The 20,443-nt window shown below is 46.4% G+C and overlaps 1 protein-coding gene across 6 annotated transcripts in view; it reads left to right on the top strand.

The window, feature by feature from the left end:
• Rnf157 (ring finger protein 157) overlaps window positions 1–20,443 on the top strand; it is a 67,897-nt gene that overhangs the window by 24,646 nt on the left and 22,808 nt on the right. For all 6 annotated transcript variants that reach the window (XM_039087472.2, NM_001419669.1, XM_039087474.2 and 3 more), the window contains exon 3: window positions 19,159–19,247. In XM_039087472.2, coding sequence (XP_038943400.1) covers window positions 19,159–19,247 — 89 coding nt within the window. The remainder of the gene's footprint in view (window positions 1–19,158; window positions 19,248–20,443) is intronic.

Genomic DNA, 20,443 nt, shown 5'->3' with positions numbered 1-20,443 from the left:
GGGGATTCATCCAAGCAAGTGAATGCAGCTCCTCCAGGTGAGGCACAGCACTTGGAGGGAGGGCGTCAGGGAGGTCGGGGGAGGGTGGAGGCCACACAAGCCACACAAGCAGCCCGCCGTACTCTTCTGCAAGGCCTGGACTTCTATCCTTTGGACCTGGAAAACTCCGTCAATATATTTTTTTCTTTGAAAGATATTTTTATTTTACATGTATGAGTGGTTTGCCTGCGCACGTGTGTGTGTGTGCGTGCGTGCGCGTGCGCATGCGTGCGTGCCACATGCATGCAGGACCCTCAGAGGCCAGAAGAGTGGCAGATTACTTGCCCTTGAGTCACAATTGTGAGCCATTACATGAGTGTGGGAACTGAACCCAGGTCCTCTGCAAGAACAAACGACCTGAACAGCGGAGGGAGCCATCTCTTCAGCTTCTCACCAGTAGCTGTTTAATCCGGACTCAACTAATGTACATTCTGGTGGCGTGAGGGGATTGTGGGGATGTGAGAATGAACTCAGACAGTTATCCAGGTAGGACCCCAGTCTCAGCAGGCATGAAGAGTGTACTCATGCACAGAGAGATGGACTTGTGCTGAGAACCAATAGGAGAGTAGGATCCAGGCCGTAGCAACCAGAGCATCTTCTGGACCGTCCAAAGGATACAGCTGCTAGTAAGATGTCCTGACTTTCAGTCAGGCCTGCCCTATGGTGCTCCTCTGTGTAGAGACTAAAGGCTTCCTCTAAAGGCTCACCAGATTTCTTATTCCTTCAGTCTTCCAGGGAATGTATTATTCAGGTCCCTCAACACCTCTGACATTAAAAAAACAGAGCCGAGCTATGGTGGTAGCCAGGAGGGCAAATGGGACAGGTCTGTAGGGCAACTATTGCCTTGTCGGGTGTTACACATAATGTGTAGTCGTTAAGCAAAGGGGAGAAGAGTAAGTAAGGGCGGGTTCTTCCATTTTTGGGGAGAGGGAATTCACGGGGCCAGTGAATCTGGCGTTCTGGGGCTTATGAATTTCCAGTAAAAATATCCAGACCTCTCCTTCTCAAATGGGGTTCATTCCATTCCTACCAAGGCCCTTCACACAGCACATTTGGCTTCACTGAGAAGCCAGCTTGTGCTTAACTCTATAGCCTTTCTTCTCTCATTCCCTCTCCTCGCCTGCCTGCCTGCCTGCCTGCCTGTCTGTCTCTTGTATCTTAGGCTGGCTGACAATTCACTTGAATTCCTGATCCTCCTGTTTCACCCTCCCAGGAACTGAGACTCTAGTATGCACTCCATGTCTGTAATTTTATGCTGCATCTGGCATGCGGGGTGGACGGCATCTCCAGCCTCTGTTTCCGTTTCCTTTTGTTTTGGGTCAGGATCTCCTGGTATGGCTTAGGTGGTCTTGAACACCTGCCTTAGCCTCCCAGGTTCTGGGATTACAGGTCTGCAGGCTGCTCTTAAATACTGTTTTGTGGCTGTGGGAGGTGGCTGTGATTCAGTGTTGTCGGAGGTTTTCTGGCCGTCAGGGTTGGCTTTACGTCGTTGACCGTCACTACATCTGAGGTCGTTTTGTCTTTTCGCCATAGATAGCTGTGAATAACCACCATCCATGCTACAGTCCTGCTCGAGCCATCTCTCATTTGCCTCCTGTTCAGAGACATCAAGCCAACCAGTGCATTAAATGCCCACATGGTTCCTGTCTCCCTTCACCTTGCAGGAAAATTCACAGACTGCCAGGGACCAGCTCTGACACCCCTCCCTCACAGTCATCCCCTCCGCTGTCTGACTGAAGGCCAATCCACCTCCAAAATCCCATCTGCAGAAACCATGGCTTAGGCTGCACCCGGCCACCTCCGAGCCTGCTCCTCCAGCCTCCAGCTCTTAAATGCTAGGGTTATAGTCTCACACCACCATGCCAAGGCTGCTGTCTAAGGAACGTGTGAGCCTGACCACAGCCGGATTCCGCCACACAGGGCCTCCCTCAGCCTTGTGTCTGCACTCAGGTCTGTTATCACTCTCTCCCCCAGGCTCCCCAGTGTTCCCTCCCTCAGCGTAGTTGGGTACACCCAGGCATGCAGGTCTGCGCACTTCAGCGAGTACAAGGCCTTCCTCAGCTCTTCAGACTCAGATCTGTGTGGTTGGGAGCTGAGAAGCCCTGCTTAGCTTCATACTTTCCTCGGTTTCTCCAAGCTATACCTCAAAAGTGAAAGTTAGTTCTATATTCATATAATTTAAAATGTACACTATGGGCTGGAGCTCGAGAGATAGATGGCTCAGTGGTTACGAGCACTGACTGCTCTTCCAGAGGCCCTGAGTTCAAATCCCCAGCAACCACATGGTGGCTCACAGCCATCTGCAATGGGATCTGATGCCCTCTTCTGGTGTGTCTGTACTTGTACAGTGTACTCATTAAATAAATAAATCTTTAGAATGTAAACTATACGTAACTAGTGTATTGCCTCTACTGGGGAATGAATAAACAATGTGGTTAAGGCTTCTGATGTACAGGACAAGGATTTTCCTTGTATAAGATTTTGATTAACAATTCTAATGGCCAGTGTCATTTTCTGCCTTTAGTAATTGGAAGGGCCTTGCAGTTTCCCTGGGTTCAGTCTGGCCACGGGATGCTCCCTTGTCTCTCTTTCACAGCCTTAGGCTTTCTGAGCTTCGGTCTGTGTTAGCTCAGAGCTGTGAGAACACTCAGCTGGTTTTTGCAGTTTGGTCAGACAATTAAGTCTTTCACTAGCCACAAAGTAAGGCAGCCTGGCCTCACGTCAGATCTTACAGGGAAGGACGCGCCACAGACTCAGGCCTCCTCTTGTAGCAGAGATGTAATCTGAGGCTGGGGGTGATGCACATCTGCAATCCTAGGACTGGGGAGGCAGAGGCAGGTGGATCTTTGTGAGTTCAAGGCCAATCTGCTCTACAAAGTGAGTTCTAGAACTGCCAAGGCTATATAGAGAAACCCTGTTTTGAAAGAAGGAAAGGATTTAGTCTGTATTAATTTCTACCTAGGTATGGTTTTCTTCATTTTTTTTTTTTTTTACTGACAGGATCTCTGGTAGCCAAGATTTACCTTCATCTACTGATCTCGCTCAACCCCTGTAGGGCTAGGATTGTGTTGACGTCAAAGTCCATCTAGAAGGACAGGGAATGTCCAGGCGTCCAGGCCACACCGTGGCAGATGGCGTCTTCGTCTTCGTCTTTGAGTTTCCTTACAGTGAGAGTGGACTGCTTTCAGCAGAGCCTGCAGACTCATCCCAGGCTGTGGGGACTTCTCTGCCTTCTCACCCGGTAGACGCCGCCTCTCCTGCTTTTCTTGATGTACCCTGGGCTGCTTAATGCACAGTGCTCTGTGCCTACCAAACGTGTCTTGTCCTCTGCAGAGAGCCAAACTACGAGAGTAGGAAACTGACCCGAGGCTGCTGCACCTGAAAGACGGGGGACGATCGACTCAAGGTTTGGGGGCTTTGGAAATCTTGGTTTAATTAATTAATTAATTATTTTTGTTTGTCATCTTGACACACGCTGAAGTTATCTCGGGAGCAGAAGCTCTACCGAGAAAATAGCTTGTCTTATGACCTCTCTTGGACAGACAGCTGTTAGCTGAAGTAAACCTTTTCTTCCACAAGTTCCTTTTGGTCAGGGTTTAACCACTTTAGGAACCCTAACTAAGACGTTCTCTCTCTCTCTCTCTCTCTCTCTCTCTCTCTCTCTCTCTCTCTCTCTCTCTCTCATGTTTTGCCATGCAGTCCTGGCTAATCTAGAACTCACAGAGCTCTCTCTGCCTGCCTCAGACTCCTAAGTGCTGGGATTGAAGGCATGTACCTTACATACCCTAACAGAGTTGGAATTTATTTCTCTGTTGGAAGTTTGCTTCTTAAACCCAGAGAGTAAGTTCCACTATTCTGGGAAAACAAGATCTCTCCAGGGTCACAGGAAAGTAATATATAGGCTAATTGTGTTTACTCCAAGTGCTCTGGGATTTATAGATAATAGATTCTTAATTGCTTATATACTTCATTTGCACATTGTTTTTAAGGTTTATTATTTTTTTAAAGATTTATTTTATTTATCATATATGAGCCCACTGTAGCTGCCTTCAGACACACCAGAAGAGGCATCGGATCCCATTACAGATGGTTGTGAGCCACCATGTGGTTGCTGGGATTTGAACTCAGGACCTCTGGAACAGCAGTCAGTGCTCTTAACCGCTGAGCCACCTCTCCAGCCCTATTTTTGTTATTTTTAACCGTGTGTATGTGTGGATATTCACACATGTGGGTGGGCACCTCCAGAGTGGCATTGTGAAAGACAAAAGCAACTAAGAAACGAAGCATGCATTCCAGGTAGAGAGTGTTATCGAGGGTGATGTCATCATCCCTCATCGCCTGTATTTTTGTGCCATGCCTTTCTTTTTTTTTTTTTTTCGGAGCTGGGGACCGAACCCAGGGCCTTGCGCTTCCTAGGTAAGCGCTCTACCACTGAGCTAAATCCCCAGCCCCATGTGCCATGCCTTTCAAAGCACTTTCATTTGATCCTCGTTTCCCTTTAAGATAGACAGGAGCTGTAAGTCTTGTCAACAGATGGGGACACTGATGTCCAGAGACATTTATAATGACTTTTCTGGATGCCCTCTGAAAAGTCAGTGGGAGGACAGAGGCAAGGTCCTGATCTGGCTTCTGATGTCACCCCTGGGTTATTAAATCATGTAGCTTAAGAAATACTAAGCCCCGGGGTTGAGGATTTGGCTCAGTGGTAGAGCGCTTGCCTAGCAAGCGCAAGGCCCTGGGTTCGGTCCCCAGCTCCGGGAAAAAAAAAAAAAAAAAGAAATACTAAGCCCCAAAGAAGCTTAATACGTATTGTCCCACATGCCCAGTCGTGTGGCCCACTCAGAAATTGTGGGGCAGAGATGAGAGGATGCTAAAAGTTCAGGGCCACATTGGTCTACATATTGAGTTCCAGACCATCCAGGCTGCACAGCAAAACCTTGTTACACAAAGGAAAACAGAACTACCTGGTAACCTTTCTATTCTAGTACTATTTGTGAGTGTTAATTGTGCACATGTGCCCTTTGGACTGAGAGGCAATGCCCAGAGTCTAGTGAGTCACACCGGGACACCCACTGCCAGTGTATATTTCTGCATGGGCTGGTTTCATCATGCAGGAGGCCCAAAAATTAGGTCAAAGTGGGTTTTCCCCTTGAGTATATAATGTTTCACAATAGTGTATGTGCACACGCATGCGTGCGTGCGCACACACACACACACACACACACACACACAGAGTTGTGGTGCACTGGGAAGGTGGCAAGTTGAATGTAGACACTCTTAGAGGAGTGTGGGGAAAGGCATGGTATGGCAGAAGTCTCTCTCTCTCTCTCTCTGGAAAGTGGTGCTGAGAGCGAGGGCAGCTGTGGTGTTAAGCAGACACGCTCTGAAGCATCTGGTCATAGGACTTTCCTCGAAATGTCTTTGAAATATTCTGAAGCCAAGTACACTCTCACCGCTTCCTGTTGCTGTTGTGGTCCCTTACGGGAAACGGTACTTAGTGGTCTTACCATTCTAAGAAAATTTTGGTTCATTTTTTTGCCTGTTTTTCTCACTTTTTTCTTTTTTGGGTGTCAATTCAGTCCTTGAACTTGTGATCCCTCTGCCTCTGCGTTCTGAACTCTGGGATTAAATATACTACCACACCCAGCAATTTTTCTACTATCAAAGATATATACATTTTAACAAGACAGTTCCACTGAAGGCTATAAAAACCTGTCTGAGTCAGAAAGTCTAACAGTCCCTAAGTGGTGTACTTATTTCCTTTTCTAGCCTGTCCATGAGCAAGTGACTTTGAAGCTCTGAGTGTACAGAAGTTAATTATATGCTTGTTTTCTCAGGGCAGAACGAACAGTGAGCTAACGGTGGAACATAGTCCTCAGCCATGTTTTCTATTTCCGATAACATTTGAATTAATTTTAATTTTTAAAAAAGATTTATTTCTTTTATGTATGTGAGTCCACTGTAGCTGTCTTCAGACACACCAGAAGAGGGTATCAGATCCCACTACAGATGGTTGTGAGCCACCATGTGGTTGCTGGGAATTGAACTCAGGACCTCTGGAAGAGCAGTCAGTGCTCTTAACCACTGAGCCATCTCTCCAGCCCCAGTCAGTGCTCTTAACCACTAGAGCAGACATTTAGACATTTCTCTCTACTCCTGGGTATTTCCAATGGGAAAAACTTAAGGTTTTTTTTTTTCTGTCTTCTGTTTATTTTTCAAGACAGGGTTTCTCTGTGTAGCCCTGGCTGTCCTGGAACTCGCTTTGTAGACCAGGCTTGCCTCCAACTCAGAGATTTGTCTGCCTTTGCCTCCAAAGAGCTGGGATTAAAGGTGTTTACCACCATGGTCCAGCAATCATTTTTAAATAAAATGTATTAATGTATTTTATGTGCACACACAAGTATTACATATTCAAGAAGACATTACAGGACTACCTTTGAGAGTTGCTTCTTTCTATGTGGGACCTAGGGATTGAACTCACTGGGCTCACCAGGTTTAGTATGTGGTGACTTGACCCTGTGAACCTTTACCTTGTGATTAATGCAAACTTTAATCTCATAGATTATCAGGTAACTTCTTACTATATATTTTATTCTTAAGGAAACAGGCTTGGCAGGGTAAAGCAATTTGTCTAAACCCACACACACCTTTCGCTGGTAGGTTCTGTTTTCCTATGATCTATTTCAAAGTCTGAGTTACAGATTTTTTTTTTCTTTTCTTTTCTTTTTTTCGGAGCTGGAGACCGAACCCAGGGCCTTGCGCTTGCTAGGCAAGCGCTCTACCACTGAGCTAAATCCCCAACCCCTGAGTTACAGATTGTTAATTTAAAAATTTTTAAACAGAGTCTCACTATGTAGACTGGGCTGACCTTGAACTCACGGAAATCAGCCTGCTTTATTGTGTGCCACACCACACCTGCAGAGTTGCAGATTTTGACAAGTGCTGTGATGTCATTATTACACTATTGCAGAGGTATTCCTTGTACTGTGGTATTCTTGCTATCGTACTATCCCTTGTATTACTGTAGTAGAGTTAGTATCCGGTGTACTGTAGTATTCTGTATTATTGTAGTACAGTTAGTATCCGGTGTACTGTAGTATTCTGTATTATTGTAGTACAGTTAGTATCTGGTGTACTGTAGTATTCTCTGTATTATTGTAGTATAGTTAGTATCCGGTGTACTGTAGTATTCTGTATTATTGTAGTGTAGTCAGTATCAGGTGTACTGTAGTATTCTCTGTATTATTGTAGTATAGTAATATAGTATTCCTGGATCAGCTATTGATCAGTCTTGATCACTTGATCCAGACAGTACAGATTTACTACTGAAAACTGCCGCCTTTCCATATTTTGTTAGAGGCCAGTCACTAAGTCCTCCTGCTGAACTCTGGACTTCCTATTAATTATGGAGCTGCGCGTTCTTTACAGGCTATCATCAAGCATAAAAGAATCTTTGTGGGGCTGGAGATGGCTGACTGCTCTTCCATGGGTCCTGAGTTCAATTCCCAGCAACCACATGGTGGCTCACAACCATCTGTGATGGGATCTGATGCCCTCTTCCAGTGTGTCTGAAGACAGCTACAGTGGACGTCTATATAATAAATAAATCTGTTTAAAAGAAGGATCTTTGTATGAGTGGCCAGGCTGAGGATTTTAAATTTAACTTATACGGATGATGTTGGGGGATGGTCAGTATGAACTACCTATTTTTTATTACATTTACTTATTGGGGATTTTTTAATGTGTATTTTGGTGTTTGTGGCAGGCTTGGGGGTGCACATGCACAACACTCACATGGAGGTCAGAGGGCAACTTACAGGAGTTAGCTCTCCCTCTCCACTCGAATGGGTACTGAGAATGGGACTCCAGATGTCAGGCTTGGCGGCAAGTGATTTTACCCAGAGCTGTCTTGCTGGCCCATGGATCGCTTTGTACAGAATTTCTGTCTTTGCTTTATACCTTGTGTAAACTCGCAGCATGGCCCTTTGATCGTCTGTTTGCCTGAGACAGGCTCTCCTTAAGTAGACCTGACTGGCCTCGAACTGTCTTCTCTCCTGCTTCTGCCTCAGAAGTACTGGGGTTGCAGGCATGAGCTGCCATGCCAGCTAACGCTCAGGATCCTACTGGCACGCAGGGAGTAATCAAAAGAAGCAGAACCGTGGAGAAAAGCTTGCTCGGAAAAGCATTGGTGGTATGGAAAGGTGTGGCTCAGGGGTCGGGCCTGAGAGGAGGTGAGGACAGAGAAATTCAGAGCACTCGGAAGGTCGGAGATGACACAGGGTGTGGGGCGCCCACATGTCCTGAACTTGGCGGACCGTGAGGTCTGACTTTTGTCTCTGACCTGGACCATCTGGAAGGTACAGATGTAGCTACTAGATTCCCGTGTACATGGCTTAGAGCATCTTAGACTTTCACTAGTTGATTTAACTTAGCTACTCCGCACTCTTGGGAGATATCTGAAGGGCAGTCAGGGGTTTCAAGAGGCTCAGCAGCTCTGCGGGACAAAGTCAATGACATCTTGTTACATTAGCTTCAGAGATTTTCATCAGTTTCCATGCGTCTTTGTTTAAATAACTTGGAAGTCTAGGAGACATACTGTGTATGCTGTGTATACTGCATATGTATGCTGTGTGTTGTCTGTATATGTGTGTACTGTGTATGCATGCTGCGTATGGTCTGTATACTATGTGTGCTGTATATACTGTGATTTTATTTTGTGCCTCTGTTCTCCTTAAATGGGATATCTGAATTTCAGGAGCAGCTAGAGAAAATACAGTCTCATAGTTTTTGACTGAGTAATGGCTTTCTTCCAATGGCTGCATTTCCAGATGCACAGGCTGGGCACAGTGATTGGCTTACAGAATTGACCGTTACTGCATTTCATACTACCCCTCTTTTCTGCAGCTAGAGATGGGATTTTATCCTAGGAATTCAGCGCATCTTTTCTCCCAGGAGCTTTGGGAGAAACTCTTGTCGTTCATCTCGGCTCTCACATCAGGCCGGAGCTTCAAAATTGATTCTCTCAATGGGACTCAGAAAACTAACTAGAGTTTCCTAAATTGAAGGCCAGCTTAGGGTTTTAATTTCTTCTGTGTTTCTGAAATGGAAATGGAGAATTTTTTTTTTCTCCGGAGCTGGGGACCGAACGGAGGGCCTTGCGCTTGTTAGGCAAGCGCTCTACCACTGAGCTAAATCCCCAGCCCCGGGAAAGGAGAATATTTTGGTTCTGTTGTCTTTGTTAGTAATTGGGCAAAAAAAAATGCCTCTGTTTTTAAAAAACTGGAAACTAGCACTTTCAAATGTCTCATTGGGGAAAGTGTGTGTGTGTGTGTGTGTGTGTGTGTGTGTGTGTGTGCGCGTGCGTGTGTGTGTGTGTGTGTGTGTGTGTGTGTGTGTGTGTGTGTGACTTTAAATCCCAGCTCAGCTGCCTCTCTGAGCATATGCTTCATGTAGTGTCAGGCTTTCAGCCTCTGTGAAAGTGGGTTTTTGTTTGTGAGCTGCGTTACTATGAGTCTCCTGCTGAGAGCCAGGAAGTGTGTGGAGGAGGGGTAGCCCGTCTGAAAGCTGTGGCTCGGGAAGGAAGAGATGACTGTGCCCGCTTTCCCCGGTTTATCTCCACCTGAAGTTAGCTGCTCTTAGTCAAGAAGCTCTTGTAATTAAGAGCAGTCCATCTTCTGCAGGGCAGTCTTTTAGAGCCATTGGAGGACGAGCTGGTGCTGAGAAGGGAGGTGTTTTCTCATCGGGATCTGGAATCCAGTGAGTCAGTTTGTCACCTAAGCAGCCCACATGGCTGTGTCGAGTCAGAGCAGTGGAGTCAGAATGCAGACCCTAAGAAGAAAGACGTGGCACCTGGATGTCATTGAGCACAATGCACAGGGTTTCATGTGCCTGCTCTGAGATCCTGAGATCCGCTGTTTTCAAATTCTGGTTACGCATTATGTTATCAGAGAATTGCTTAACTGGATAATTGCTTAATTAAATATTTTGGGAAAAGTCAACATTAGATGTAATGTCATATGGCCGTGACACTGGTCCTGTGCTCATTCGAGGAGACCTTGCAGTGTAATTAGTAGACTAACAGAGGCTGCTTTCTCTGGTGAATGTCTTTGGTAGCCAAATCTGAACAGGGCATTTTTGTGCTCAAAGTCAGTCTGTGACAGTTGTTTGGGGGTACCTTCATAGTTTTGGGTGTTGCTTTGGTGACATCTTAAATTGCTGATCAGCCCCTTAGCAGGGCGGGAAATGATACAGAGCAGTCACTCCTGTCTGCAGCAGACAGAATAGTCTGTCTCCAGTATGGCCACTCATAGCAGTCCGTGTTCTCATGTGAGGCAGCTTTCAAGCAGAGACTAAACTGCTCACACTGAGAAACTCGTGAGAGGAAATTTAAAGCCTTGTGAGTCTAACGCAGTCCCTGGAAGCCTCACTGCATCTGTAGCAGAGAGATTAGAAAGCGTGAGAGAGCAGAGGACAGTTGGGCATCAAACAAAAAGGAGCATGAGTTTTAAAAATTATTAGTACACTGTAAAAGACAGAACACAGTGACATACTGCTGTCCCCCCCCCACACACACAGAGGTCTGATGAAGCCCAGGTTGGCCTTAAGATTACTGTGCAGCCTCGAGCTCTGAAGCGTTGGATTACAGGGTTTACCACCAAGGTGGGCTGTAGCATACTGGTTTTGTTTATTAGTTTGTTTCCAAGACAAGGTCTCACTACGTAGCCCTGGCTGTCCTGGAACTCACTATGTAGACCAGGCTGGTCTTGAACTCAGAAATCCACACACCTTTGTCTTCCAGGTGCTGGGATTAAAGGCGTGTGCAACTGTGGCCCAGCCTGAGTGTGGTAAATGTGGATTCCTGTTCTGATTACCACTAGAGTTTTTTTTTTTTTTTTTAAAGATTTATTTATTTATTATATATAAGTACACTGTAGCTGTCTTCAGATACACCAGAAGAGGGCATTGGATCTCTTTACAGATGGTTGTGAGCCACCATGTGGTTGCTGGGAATTGAACTCATGACCTCTGGAAGAGCAGTCGGGTGCTCTTAACCGCTGAGCCATCTCTCCAGCCCACCACTAGAGTTTTTTATTATATGAGGCTGCGTGGTGTGTGTGTGTGTGTGTGTGTGTGTGTGTGTGTGTGTGTGTGTGTGTGTGTGTGTGAATTTTGGGTAAGAAGGATATTAGTGGAGGAAAATGAAATTTGAAGATCTGTAAAGCTTTCTGGCTTCAGTAACTTCTGTTTATATAAGATGTCAGCAGAGTAGTTGTTGCTTCTGGAAACATGAGTAAAATTAAGTTTTAAAGTAGAATGAACTAGTCAGTGGTGGCCAAGCCTTTAATCTGAGGGTCGGGGAGGCAGAGGCAGGCAGATCTTGTGAGTTCAAAGCCAGCCTGGCCTGCACAGCAAGTTCTAGGACAGCCAGGGCTACACAGAGAAACACTGTTGAAAGGAGGGAGGGTAGGAGGGAGGAAGCAAAGAAGGAAGGGAAAAAGGAAGGAAGGGATGTGACTGCTTACTCCTTCAATCCCAGTACTTGGGAGGCAGCAGAAGGCAAAGCTTCGTGAGTCTGAGGCTGGCTAGGGCTACATAGTGAGTTCCAGGACAGCCAAGGCTACATAGTGAGATCTTCCCCTCCCTACCAAAAAAAAAAACCTCCACAAAAACAAACAATGAAGGTGAAGTTGAGACAGGGGAGACTGTCTCAAACAAACAAATAAAAAGAAAAGGAAAGGAAGGGGGAAGCTAAGTGTAAACTGGATGGTCGTATCTTTGCAAAAATACTGAAAAATAAACTCATGGCTAGTTCTAGGACAGCCAAGGGTACGCAGAGAAACTTAGTGGGTTAAAGCACTGGCTGCTCTTCCAGAGGACACAGCATCCAAGTGGCAGCTCACAACTGTCTTTAACTCCAGTCTTAGGGGATTCAGTGCCATCTTCTGGGGGCTGGAGAAATGGCCTGACAGTTAACAGCACCAGCAGCTTTTCTCCAGGACCTGGGCTTGATTCTCAGCACCCACGTGGTGGCTCACAGCTGTCTGTAACTCTGGTTCTGACGCTCTTTCTGGTCTCTGTGGGTACCAAGCACACACGTGACATACAAATGCACATGCAGGCAACACATACAAAACCCATGTGCACATGAAGCAATAATTTTAATATAAGAAAAGAAATCCAAATACTGTATGTAAACTGGCCTTGGTTGAACACTCCTGTACTCACAGCCCTTGGGAGGCTGGAACAAAAGACCACGAGTTTGGGGCCTGTCTGAGCCAGAACGCAAAAGCTGTGTGTGGTGTGATGTGCCCGAGAGGGTGTGGGCAGCTGCGATTCGTACTGACTCCGCTTAGACAAGGCACATCTTCCTCTAATGAACGTTTCTTGCTCTTTTTTTAGGTAAGGAAATGAAAACCTCACATAGCTGTACCTTAGACATAATGAAAGGCCATGAGATGCAGCCTATCGTGTGTGTGTGTGTGTGTGTGTGTGTGTGTGTGTGTGTGTGTGTGTGGTCTGACCTGGGGGCTGTAAATGTGGATCCCTTGTCCCCATCTCAGAGCTGCCATCAGCATCCTAGCCAGAGCTCCGAGGTGACACTTATAACACTGGTTGGTTCTCAGCCTTCGAGAACTTCGGAATCTCCATGGCGTAGGGTGAGGGGAGAGGGGAGATGGAGGCACTGGTGGCTCACAAGCACACGCCACATACTTCAACCCCAACAAACCCATGTAAAAAACCCACAACCCAACTATTATATTCAAAGCTATACTCCTAGATTGGGCAGATCCACCACTCACTACTCCATTCCCCACCTAGGAGATCCCTCGGTACTTGTGGCTTCTTCGGACCACATGGTTCTGCTCTATCTTCTTTCCACCTCCTCTTCCTCTGTCCCTCAGTCTCTCAGACCCCCAGCCCCACCTTTTCCTCCCACTGCCCAATCACAGGCCCCAGCCTTTATTGACCCGTTAGAATGGGGAGAGGGTTCAGAGATGTCAGAGAGCATGTGAGATTCCCTGGGACTGGGGTTACAGTTGATTCTGAGACACCATGGTGTGGGTGGTGGGAACTGAACAAGTATTCTTAACCACTGAGCCAACTCTCTACTGCCCCCACCCCTTCATGATGTTGACCTTTTCTCATGGCGACCACAAAATGTGAATGGTTTCTACTATGTGGAGAAAGGCTGGAGTGTTCCAATCAGTGAAGTGAGTCAGAGGGAACAAAACAAACCCGCAGGCTTGTTTCTGTGTGGTCTGCAGGCCCAGCCCACAGCTTCCCTGTTCATGTCTGAGCCCCCAAAGCACAGAAAGTCATGAGCTGCTGTCTTCTCTGGGGCTGGAGGAAAAGCCCAGCCTCTCTCTGGCAGCACTTGCTGCTCTTCCACAGGATTCCAGGACCTGTTAGGGGGCTCAGAATACCTGCAGCTCCAGCTCTCAGGGTTACAAAACCTGGCTCCCAAGGACAAATCCACATTCACACAAATAAAACTTAAGGAAAAACTTTATTGAAGTGAATTATTTATTTTATTTATTTATTTATTTGGTTCTTTTTTTCGGAGCTGGGACCGAACCCAGGGCCTTGCGCTTGAATTATTTATTTTTATGAATGATTTATAGTCTTTCTTTATGGAGAACTGGGACTTTATGGGACAACCAATACTTTACAAACGGAGTCGAATACTGGTTTGGTTTGGTTTGTTCTTTTGAGCCCAACTTGGCCTGTACAGCCGAGGTTGACCTTGAACTCTTATCCTGCCTCCATCCCTGAAATTCTGAGAGTAGAAGCATGTGCCGCTGTACCCAGCCAGTTATGTTGCTGTCTAACTTGTACTGTGACCATATTTTCTATGACAAAAAATGAATTTTTCCATTCATCTTTAAGTGAGGTAAGTTATCACGCTGTTTAAAGTCAGCGTGGTAAAACCAAGATTCAGATGTGATTATTTACATTGGTGTAAGCACAGACATTGCTCACCTGTTCAGATGAGTGCCTAAACCTGCGGCAGTTCCAGCATTGGGCACCAGGAGGCGCTTTCCTGATGTACAAGGAAGTAACGCCAGGCTAGAGGCCAAAGAGAAACTTGCTCTGCTGACACAGGCAGTGGCTTGATTGGCAGGCCCCTGGTGGAACTGGAGTTAGGCTCTGTACTGGGCTTGCAACCTGTGGAATCTCAGTCATTTCTCAGATTCAGTTTGCTCATCACTGTAGTCTCTGCCAAGTTCGGTGCTCGGATGTAGTGAGGGTGCTGAGCAAATGGGTAAATGTCTTTGCTCTTCTGCCAGTAACACATCTTTGTGCATTTGGGGCAAGCTGTGCTGTCCTCCTGCATCGCCAAGCCCAGCGTCCAAGTTGCTGTCTTCTGCAGTTTCCGTGGGATCTCATTGGCAAAGACATTTGCCATGTGTGCTCTAAGAGAGCTGCTCTCAGTGGAGACCTCCAGTGTTCTGTTAAAGTGTAGAAGCACATTCTGTGTGCTTTTTGTACCCGCTGCTGTCTAAGCAGAAGGGCGAACTCTACAGTGTTCTGACCCACTTCCAGAACCCGCATGGAGCTTGGTCTGTGTGAAAGGATTTCATTATTTCCACTTACTTGTTGGTTCCAACCATGCTTCTACTTACTGTTCTTTGGCCCTGGACCTTCTGAGTGTCGCCTGTTGTCTTCTTTTGCTTTCTTCTTTTTTATGGTACCAGGACCTGAACCTAAGCCTTGTACATGCTAGACAAGCACTCTCCCAAGTTGTTCACCCAGTCTGGTCTTTGTCTACCAGAGGAGGTTGTTAATGTTGACATTCTGAATTTGCTCAGTCGCCATCGGATTTTGAGTTTCTCTTCTGTGCTGGCCTCTCCCCCAGGAGCTCACAGGCTGCTGGGAGAGGAACTTGCCTCATCTTAGAATAGGAAGTAAGAGTGGATTGACCTGGGGCTGGACGGTGGCTAAGGCTGAACAACACACATGCCATAATTAGTGCCACTGCACTGTCCAGGGATGTAGTTCACATGTAAATGTCATGTTTTATGTATTTTACCGTAATTTAAAAATTAAAAGAGGGGTGGGGAGATAGCGCTGGTGCTGAGGGCCTGAGTTTAGTCACCAGAATCCACAGGAAAAGCTGGGCATAGCTGCACATACTTGTAATCCCAGTGGTGGGGTGAGGACAGGTGGGTGCCCAGGGCTCACCGGCCAGCCTCACTAGTCAAGTTGAGACTCTGTCTTAAGCTTGTGGATGGCTCCTGGAATAAGAACTAAAGGTGTCCCTTGGTCTCTACTGAATGCATACACATATATGCAAATGCCCACCTGCAAACATGCACCCCATACACATGAATATATTCATACAGAAGTGGAGGGGAATACATCCAAATGATGCGTGGCACACAGTAGCTACTTACTTAAGCGCTTACGTATATTCCCCTTTTGTTACGTGTTTGTCCATATTTGTTCTCACTACAAGGATTTGCTTTTATCAACATTTTCTGTTTAAAAAGTTAGATTGAGGGTACCTGAGCCTCATTTCCTTATCCTGTATTTAGGGACCCTTCCTTAAGCTCATTAAGATTTTTCTATCTGAAGCCGGGTGGTGGCGGCACAAGCCTTTAATCCCAGCACAGAGGTGGGCAGATCTCTGAGTTTGAGGCCAGCCAAATCTACAGAGCAACTTCATAGACAAGGCTACACAGAGCAACTTCATAGCCAAGGCTACACAGAGCAGCTTCATAGCCAAATCTACAGAGCAGCTTCATAGCCAAGGCTACACAGAGAAACTTCATAGCCAAGGCTACACAGAGAAACTTCATAGCCAAGGCTACACAGAGAAACTCTGTCTCAAACAAACAAACAAACAAACAAACAAACAAACTTTTTTTTAACACTACAAATTAGATGGTTCATGCTTTTAATCCTTGGAGACAGAGGCAGGGAGGAGAGAACTGACTCTTACAAGTTGTCTTCTGACCTCCACACGAGTGATCCAGGAGAATCTGTGTGAGTTCAAGGCCAGCCTAGGCTACATAGAGAGACCCTGTCTCAAAAAACCAAATAAATAAATAGGGGTCCTTAAGGCTCTTTATATCCAGAGGGGAGAAGAAGCCGCACCCGCACAAACCAAGTGGTCGCTTTGCTGCGGGAGAGAACACTAATCCCAAAGTCATTTACTTTGGCTTTAGAGCAGATTTAGCGCGTGTGTCAGATTTTTCTGCCTAATTACTTTTTTGCTTAAGCTTCTTTTAAACTGGTTTTAAATTCCTTTAGTATGGCAGCCTAGGAAGTAGGGGGTGAAGAAAATGGGCGTCAGATGAGAGCTGGACTGGAGTTCCCGACTCCCTGCATCACAGCCTCCATCACACTGATGCAGGGCATTAAAGTCTTAAAAGTATGCTTACTCTTTGATCCAGTAATTCCACTCCAAGGAATTTTTCTCAAAGAAACAATCAAACAAGCATGCAGAATGAAGGGACAAGGGCATCACAACACATCAGCAAAAAGGAAAGCCAACCGCTTAAATAAAGCATATGGTTATCTCCACACAGTGTCAAAATTGTAGACTCTGGAGACGTTTGCCACGTCTTTAAAATGAGAGGGAGAGGAAGAGACCGAGACCGTCATTCACACAGTGAGAGAGCCCAGTGAGGAAGGAGCAGAGTCCATTCTGCAAAAATCATTTGTGCTTATTTTGATGCTGTGATAAAATCACAACCAAGCTTGTGCCTTGGTTTTTAAAGTTTTCTGCTTAAGCATATAATGCTTTGTCCTTAAAAAGCATGCACACACACACACACACACACACACACACACACACACACACACACACACACACAGCTGCTGGTGTATCAACAGAAACCATTTTTGTTGCTGCTCGTGATAGCTCATGCTTATCATCCCAGTGCTTGAGAGGATGAGAGGCAGGAGGATTGGGAGTTTAAGGATTATCCTGGGCTAAGTAAGACACTGTCCCAAAAACAACAAAAAGGTAGAGGCCAGGGAGATTACCCAGCAGGAAAAACACCTGTTTCCAAGCCTGATACGGTGAGATTCCTGGGACCTACATGGTGGGAGGAGAGAATTGACCCTTACAAGTTGTCTTCTGACCTCCACACGAGTGCTATAATATGTAATAAAAAAATAAAAACAAGAATTGAGACAAGTGCTGGTTGTGGTGGCCCACACCTTTAGTTCCAGCGCTGGGGAGGCAGAAGCAGGCAGATCACTGAGTTTGAGGCCAGCCTGGTCTACAGAGTGAGTCCCAGGACAGCCAGGGCTACATAGAGAAACCCTGAAACAAAAAAAACAAAAATAAAATAACTAAAATGTTGCAGGCCAGGCATTGTGGTACATGCCCGGAATCTAAGCTAGACAGGAGGCTGAGGCAAGAGACCTGGCTGTTCAAGGCCAGCCCGGCTACAAAGGCAAGAGAATAAGACACTGTTTCAAACAAAGCAAAACATCTACCAAGTACAATGTGTGTGTGTGAAGCCTATAAAGTGTCTTTTCTCCGGTGCAGGAGGTAAATACTTACCCACAGGTTCCTAAGTGTCTACAGTGTATTTGGGTCACCTTCACCCCACTCTCCTTCCCCTCTCCTTGGTCACTGAGTTAAAGCTGTGTCAACATGGCTGCGGGTATTTACTGCAGCATGAGCAGCTAACCAGCAGCCGTATCACTGAAAAAGAGCATTCCTCCCCCCTTTTCTGATGGGGTCTTTCTTTATAGTCCTTTGTAGTCCTGACTGTCTTGGGTTCAGGATGTAGAGCAGGCTGACCTCAAACTCACCGAGATCCTCTTGCCTTTGCCTGTTGTGTGTGCACCCAGTTGTTTTTTTTTTAATTTTTTTATTTTTATTTATATGAGTACACTGTCACTGTCCAGACGCACCAGAAGAGGGCATCAGATCCCATTACAGATGGTTGTGAGCCACCATGTGGTTGCTGGAAATTGAACTCAGGACCTATGGAAGAACAGTCAGTGCTCTTAACCTCTGAGCCGTCTCTCCAGCCCCTCTGAATATTTCAAATTATATAGGCTACCTTTGATTTAGTAGTTTCATAGGTCTACTTTTTTTTTTTTTTTTTTTTTTTTTTTTTTTTTTTGAGCTGGGGACCGAACCCAGGGCCTTGCGCTTCCTAGGCAAGCGCTCTACCACTGAGCTAAATCCCCAGCCCCCTTCAGTGTGTTTTCTTAAGGGTCATGTTCCAGTATATGAATTAGCAATCACATTGACTGCACTGAAAGTCAACTACGTATTAAATTATTTACCAATAAAATGACCACACTCACTGTCTGTGAGCACACAGTTGAAGCATAGCATGCTGTCCTGTCTTCGGCAGCAGCCCTGTGGAGGCACAGTTCTCGGGCTAGAAGACACAGTGTGCTGCAAAGCTACCGAGACCAGTCAGCTTCCTGTGAACTGTAGTCACAGCCTAGTGACAGTTCCATCAGGGACAGTCGGCATATATGATGGTGATCCTATAAGATAGCACTGCCTGGTCTTTCATAGCCAGCGTTCTGTGTGTGGAGTGAGGAGTGAAGCCCCTGCTGTGTGTAAGTGACTGTCACCAGGTGTCTCCAGGCTCAGGGCTAACAAACCGCTCTATGTGATCGGCTAGTGGGGCGGTTGTCTGGTGTTTGCAGACCTCTGCCCTGCACACTTGCTGGGGCTCTCCGTTATTCTCAGTTCCTCATCCTTAGGATAGGGGTCTTTCCTGAAGGAGGGGCCTGCAGGTCCTCCCTGTCCTCTGAGATAAAACGTCAAAGCTTTGTGCAGTTGACTTGGCCTTGGTATTTAGAACATCAATAACAGTGTTTTTATTTGTTTGTTGGCTTGGCATTTTTTAAAAAAAAATTGGTTTTCCAAGTATTGAACACTAACCCATATAAGCTTCATATGAAGGGGGAAAGCAGGTCAATCTTGCTTTTTTGACGCCATATTGAATCCTGGTTTTCCCAAGCGACAAACTAAGGTCCTGTGTTAGAGCCTTCCTCCTCAAGCGGGAGGCCAGCCTTCTCGGTCGGGAGTGTGTCTCCTTCTTGGCTCACTGCTTTTCATTCACTCCAGAGCTGGGTTCCAGTTGGGGACAGCCATGTCTTTATAAACACGCTGCTCCCACTTGTCTCTGACAGTTTCCTTATGCTGCCCCACCTCCCCACGAACCTGTGAAGACTCTGAGAAGCCTGATCAACATCCGGAAGGACACGCTGAGACTTGTCAAGTGAGTTCCCAAGGGCGCAGGCCAGGTCCTAGGTCCCTCTGCTTGTGGGCAATAGATCCCCCATGGGAGTCAAAGAGCAGCTCCCGCCCACAGCCTCCTCTTAAAGCTGCCAGCTGCCAGGTAGGTGCTGCTGAAGCACGGGTCCTAAGCTGAGGCCTCATCGTGCTGGGGTGAACATGGGCACTGCTCTGTACAGCAAGAACTTTCACCTGTGCTGGCATTTTAAACATTATCTCTATTCTGTGGCTCTAAAGAAAAAAGAACTATTGTTAGAGGAAGAGGGAAAGTTTGCAGACACCCCAGCAAGCCTATGTACTAATGAGATGCTTGAATTAGGAATATAAAATCCTACTTAAGTTGGTTATGGTGCTGTACACTTCAAGTCTCAGCAGCCAGGAGGTGAAGGCAGGAGAACAGGGTTTGGAGGCCAGCCTGGGCTTCAGCACAAGACTCTGGAGAGAGACAGAGAGACAGAGAGGACATGTAAGTGGACCAACTGTGCTGCCGGACGTATCTAGAAGTGCATATTGCTATCAAGAGTTTGGATAGAAATTCAGGATGAGTGAATGAAAAACCAAAAGGGTTAGCATGGCCACAGAGAGTCCTGTTTGCAGGAAGTCAGGCAGGGAGAGAAAGCCAAGCGCAGCTTGCCGTGCAGAGCTGAGGATCCTGTTTATGAAGTCACTGCAGGAAGACTTTAGGTGCTCTGCTAATAGGACTGTGAGTCCCTACAGGGCAGGGACTGCAGAACTCCTTTGTGGGGCAGAACGAGGAGGAGACAAGCTGTTCTAGAATAGGAAGTCTGTAGATGGTGCCTACAACAGACCCAATAACTGCGCTTGCTGTTAGGACAGAGGTTTAATGCCCATATGTATGTCCAGAAGTGGCCGTGTAAAGGAGGAAGGGAAGGAGGGAGCCTGGCTGCTTTCTAAGCAGTGGAAACTCAGCCAAGTGATTAATGACTCCGATTAAAGTGAGAACTAGCCAAGTTCTGGCATAAGCACTTAGCCCGTGAGATTCAGTAAATAATCTAAATGCCCCAGAGAAGCCCCTCTGGTAGTTACAGTGAAGATACAGCATGTTAATGGCCACACAGAGAAGTATGTATGTAGTGTTGGGCTAAGAGTGGGTTGGTTTTTGTTGTTATTTTGGTGTTTTGTCTACATGTATGTCTGTGGGAAGATGCCAGATCCCAT

Source organism: Rattus norvegicus, chromosome 10 (assembly GCF_036323735.1).
Source record: "Rattus norvegicus strain BN/NHsdMcwi chromosome 10, GRCr8, whole genome shotgun sequence".
NCBI lineage: Eukaryota > Metazoa > Chordata > Mammalia > Rodentia > Muridae > Rattus > Rattus norvegicus.
This window is presented reverse-complemented; position numbering and strand designations above follow the sequence as displayed.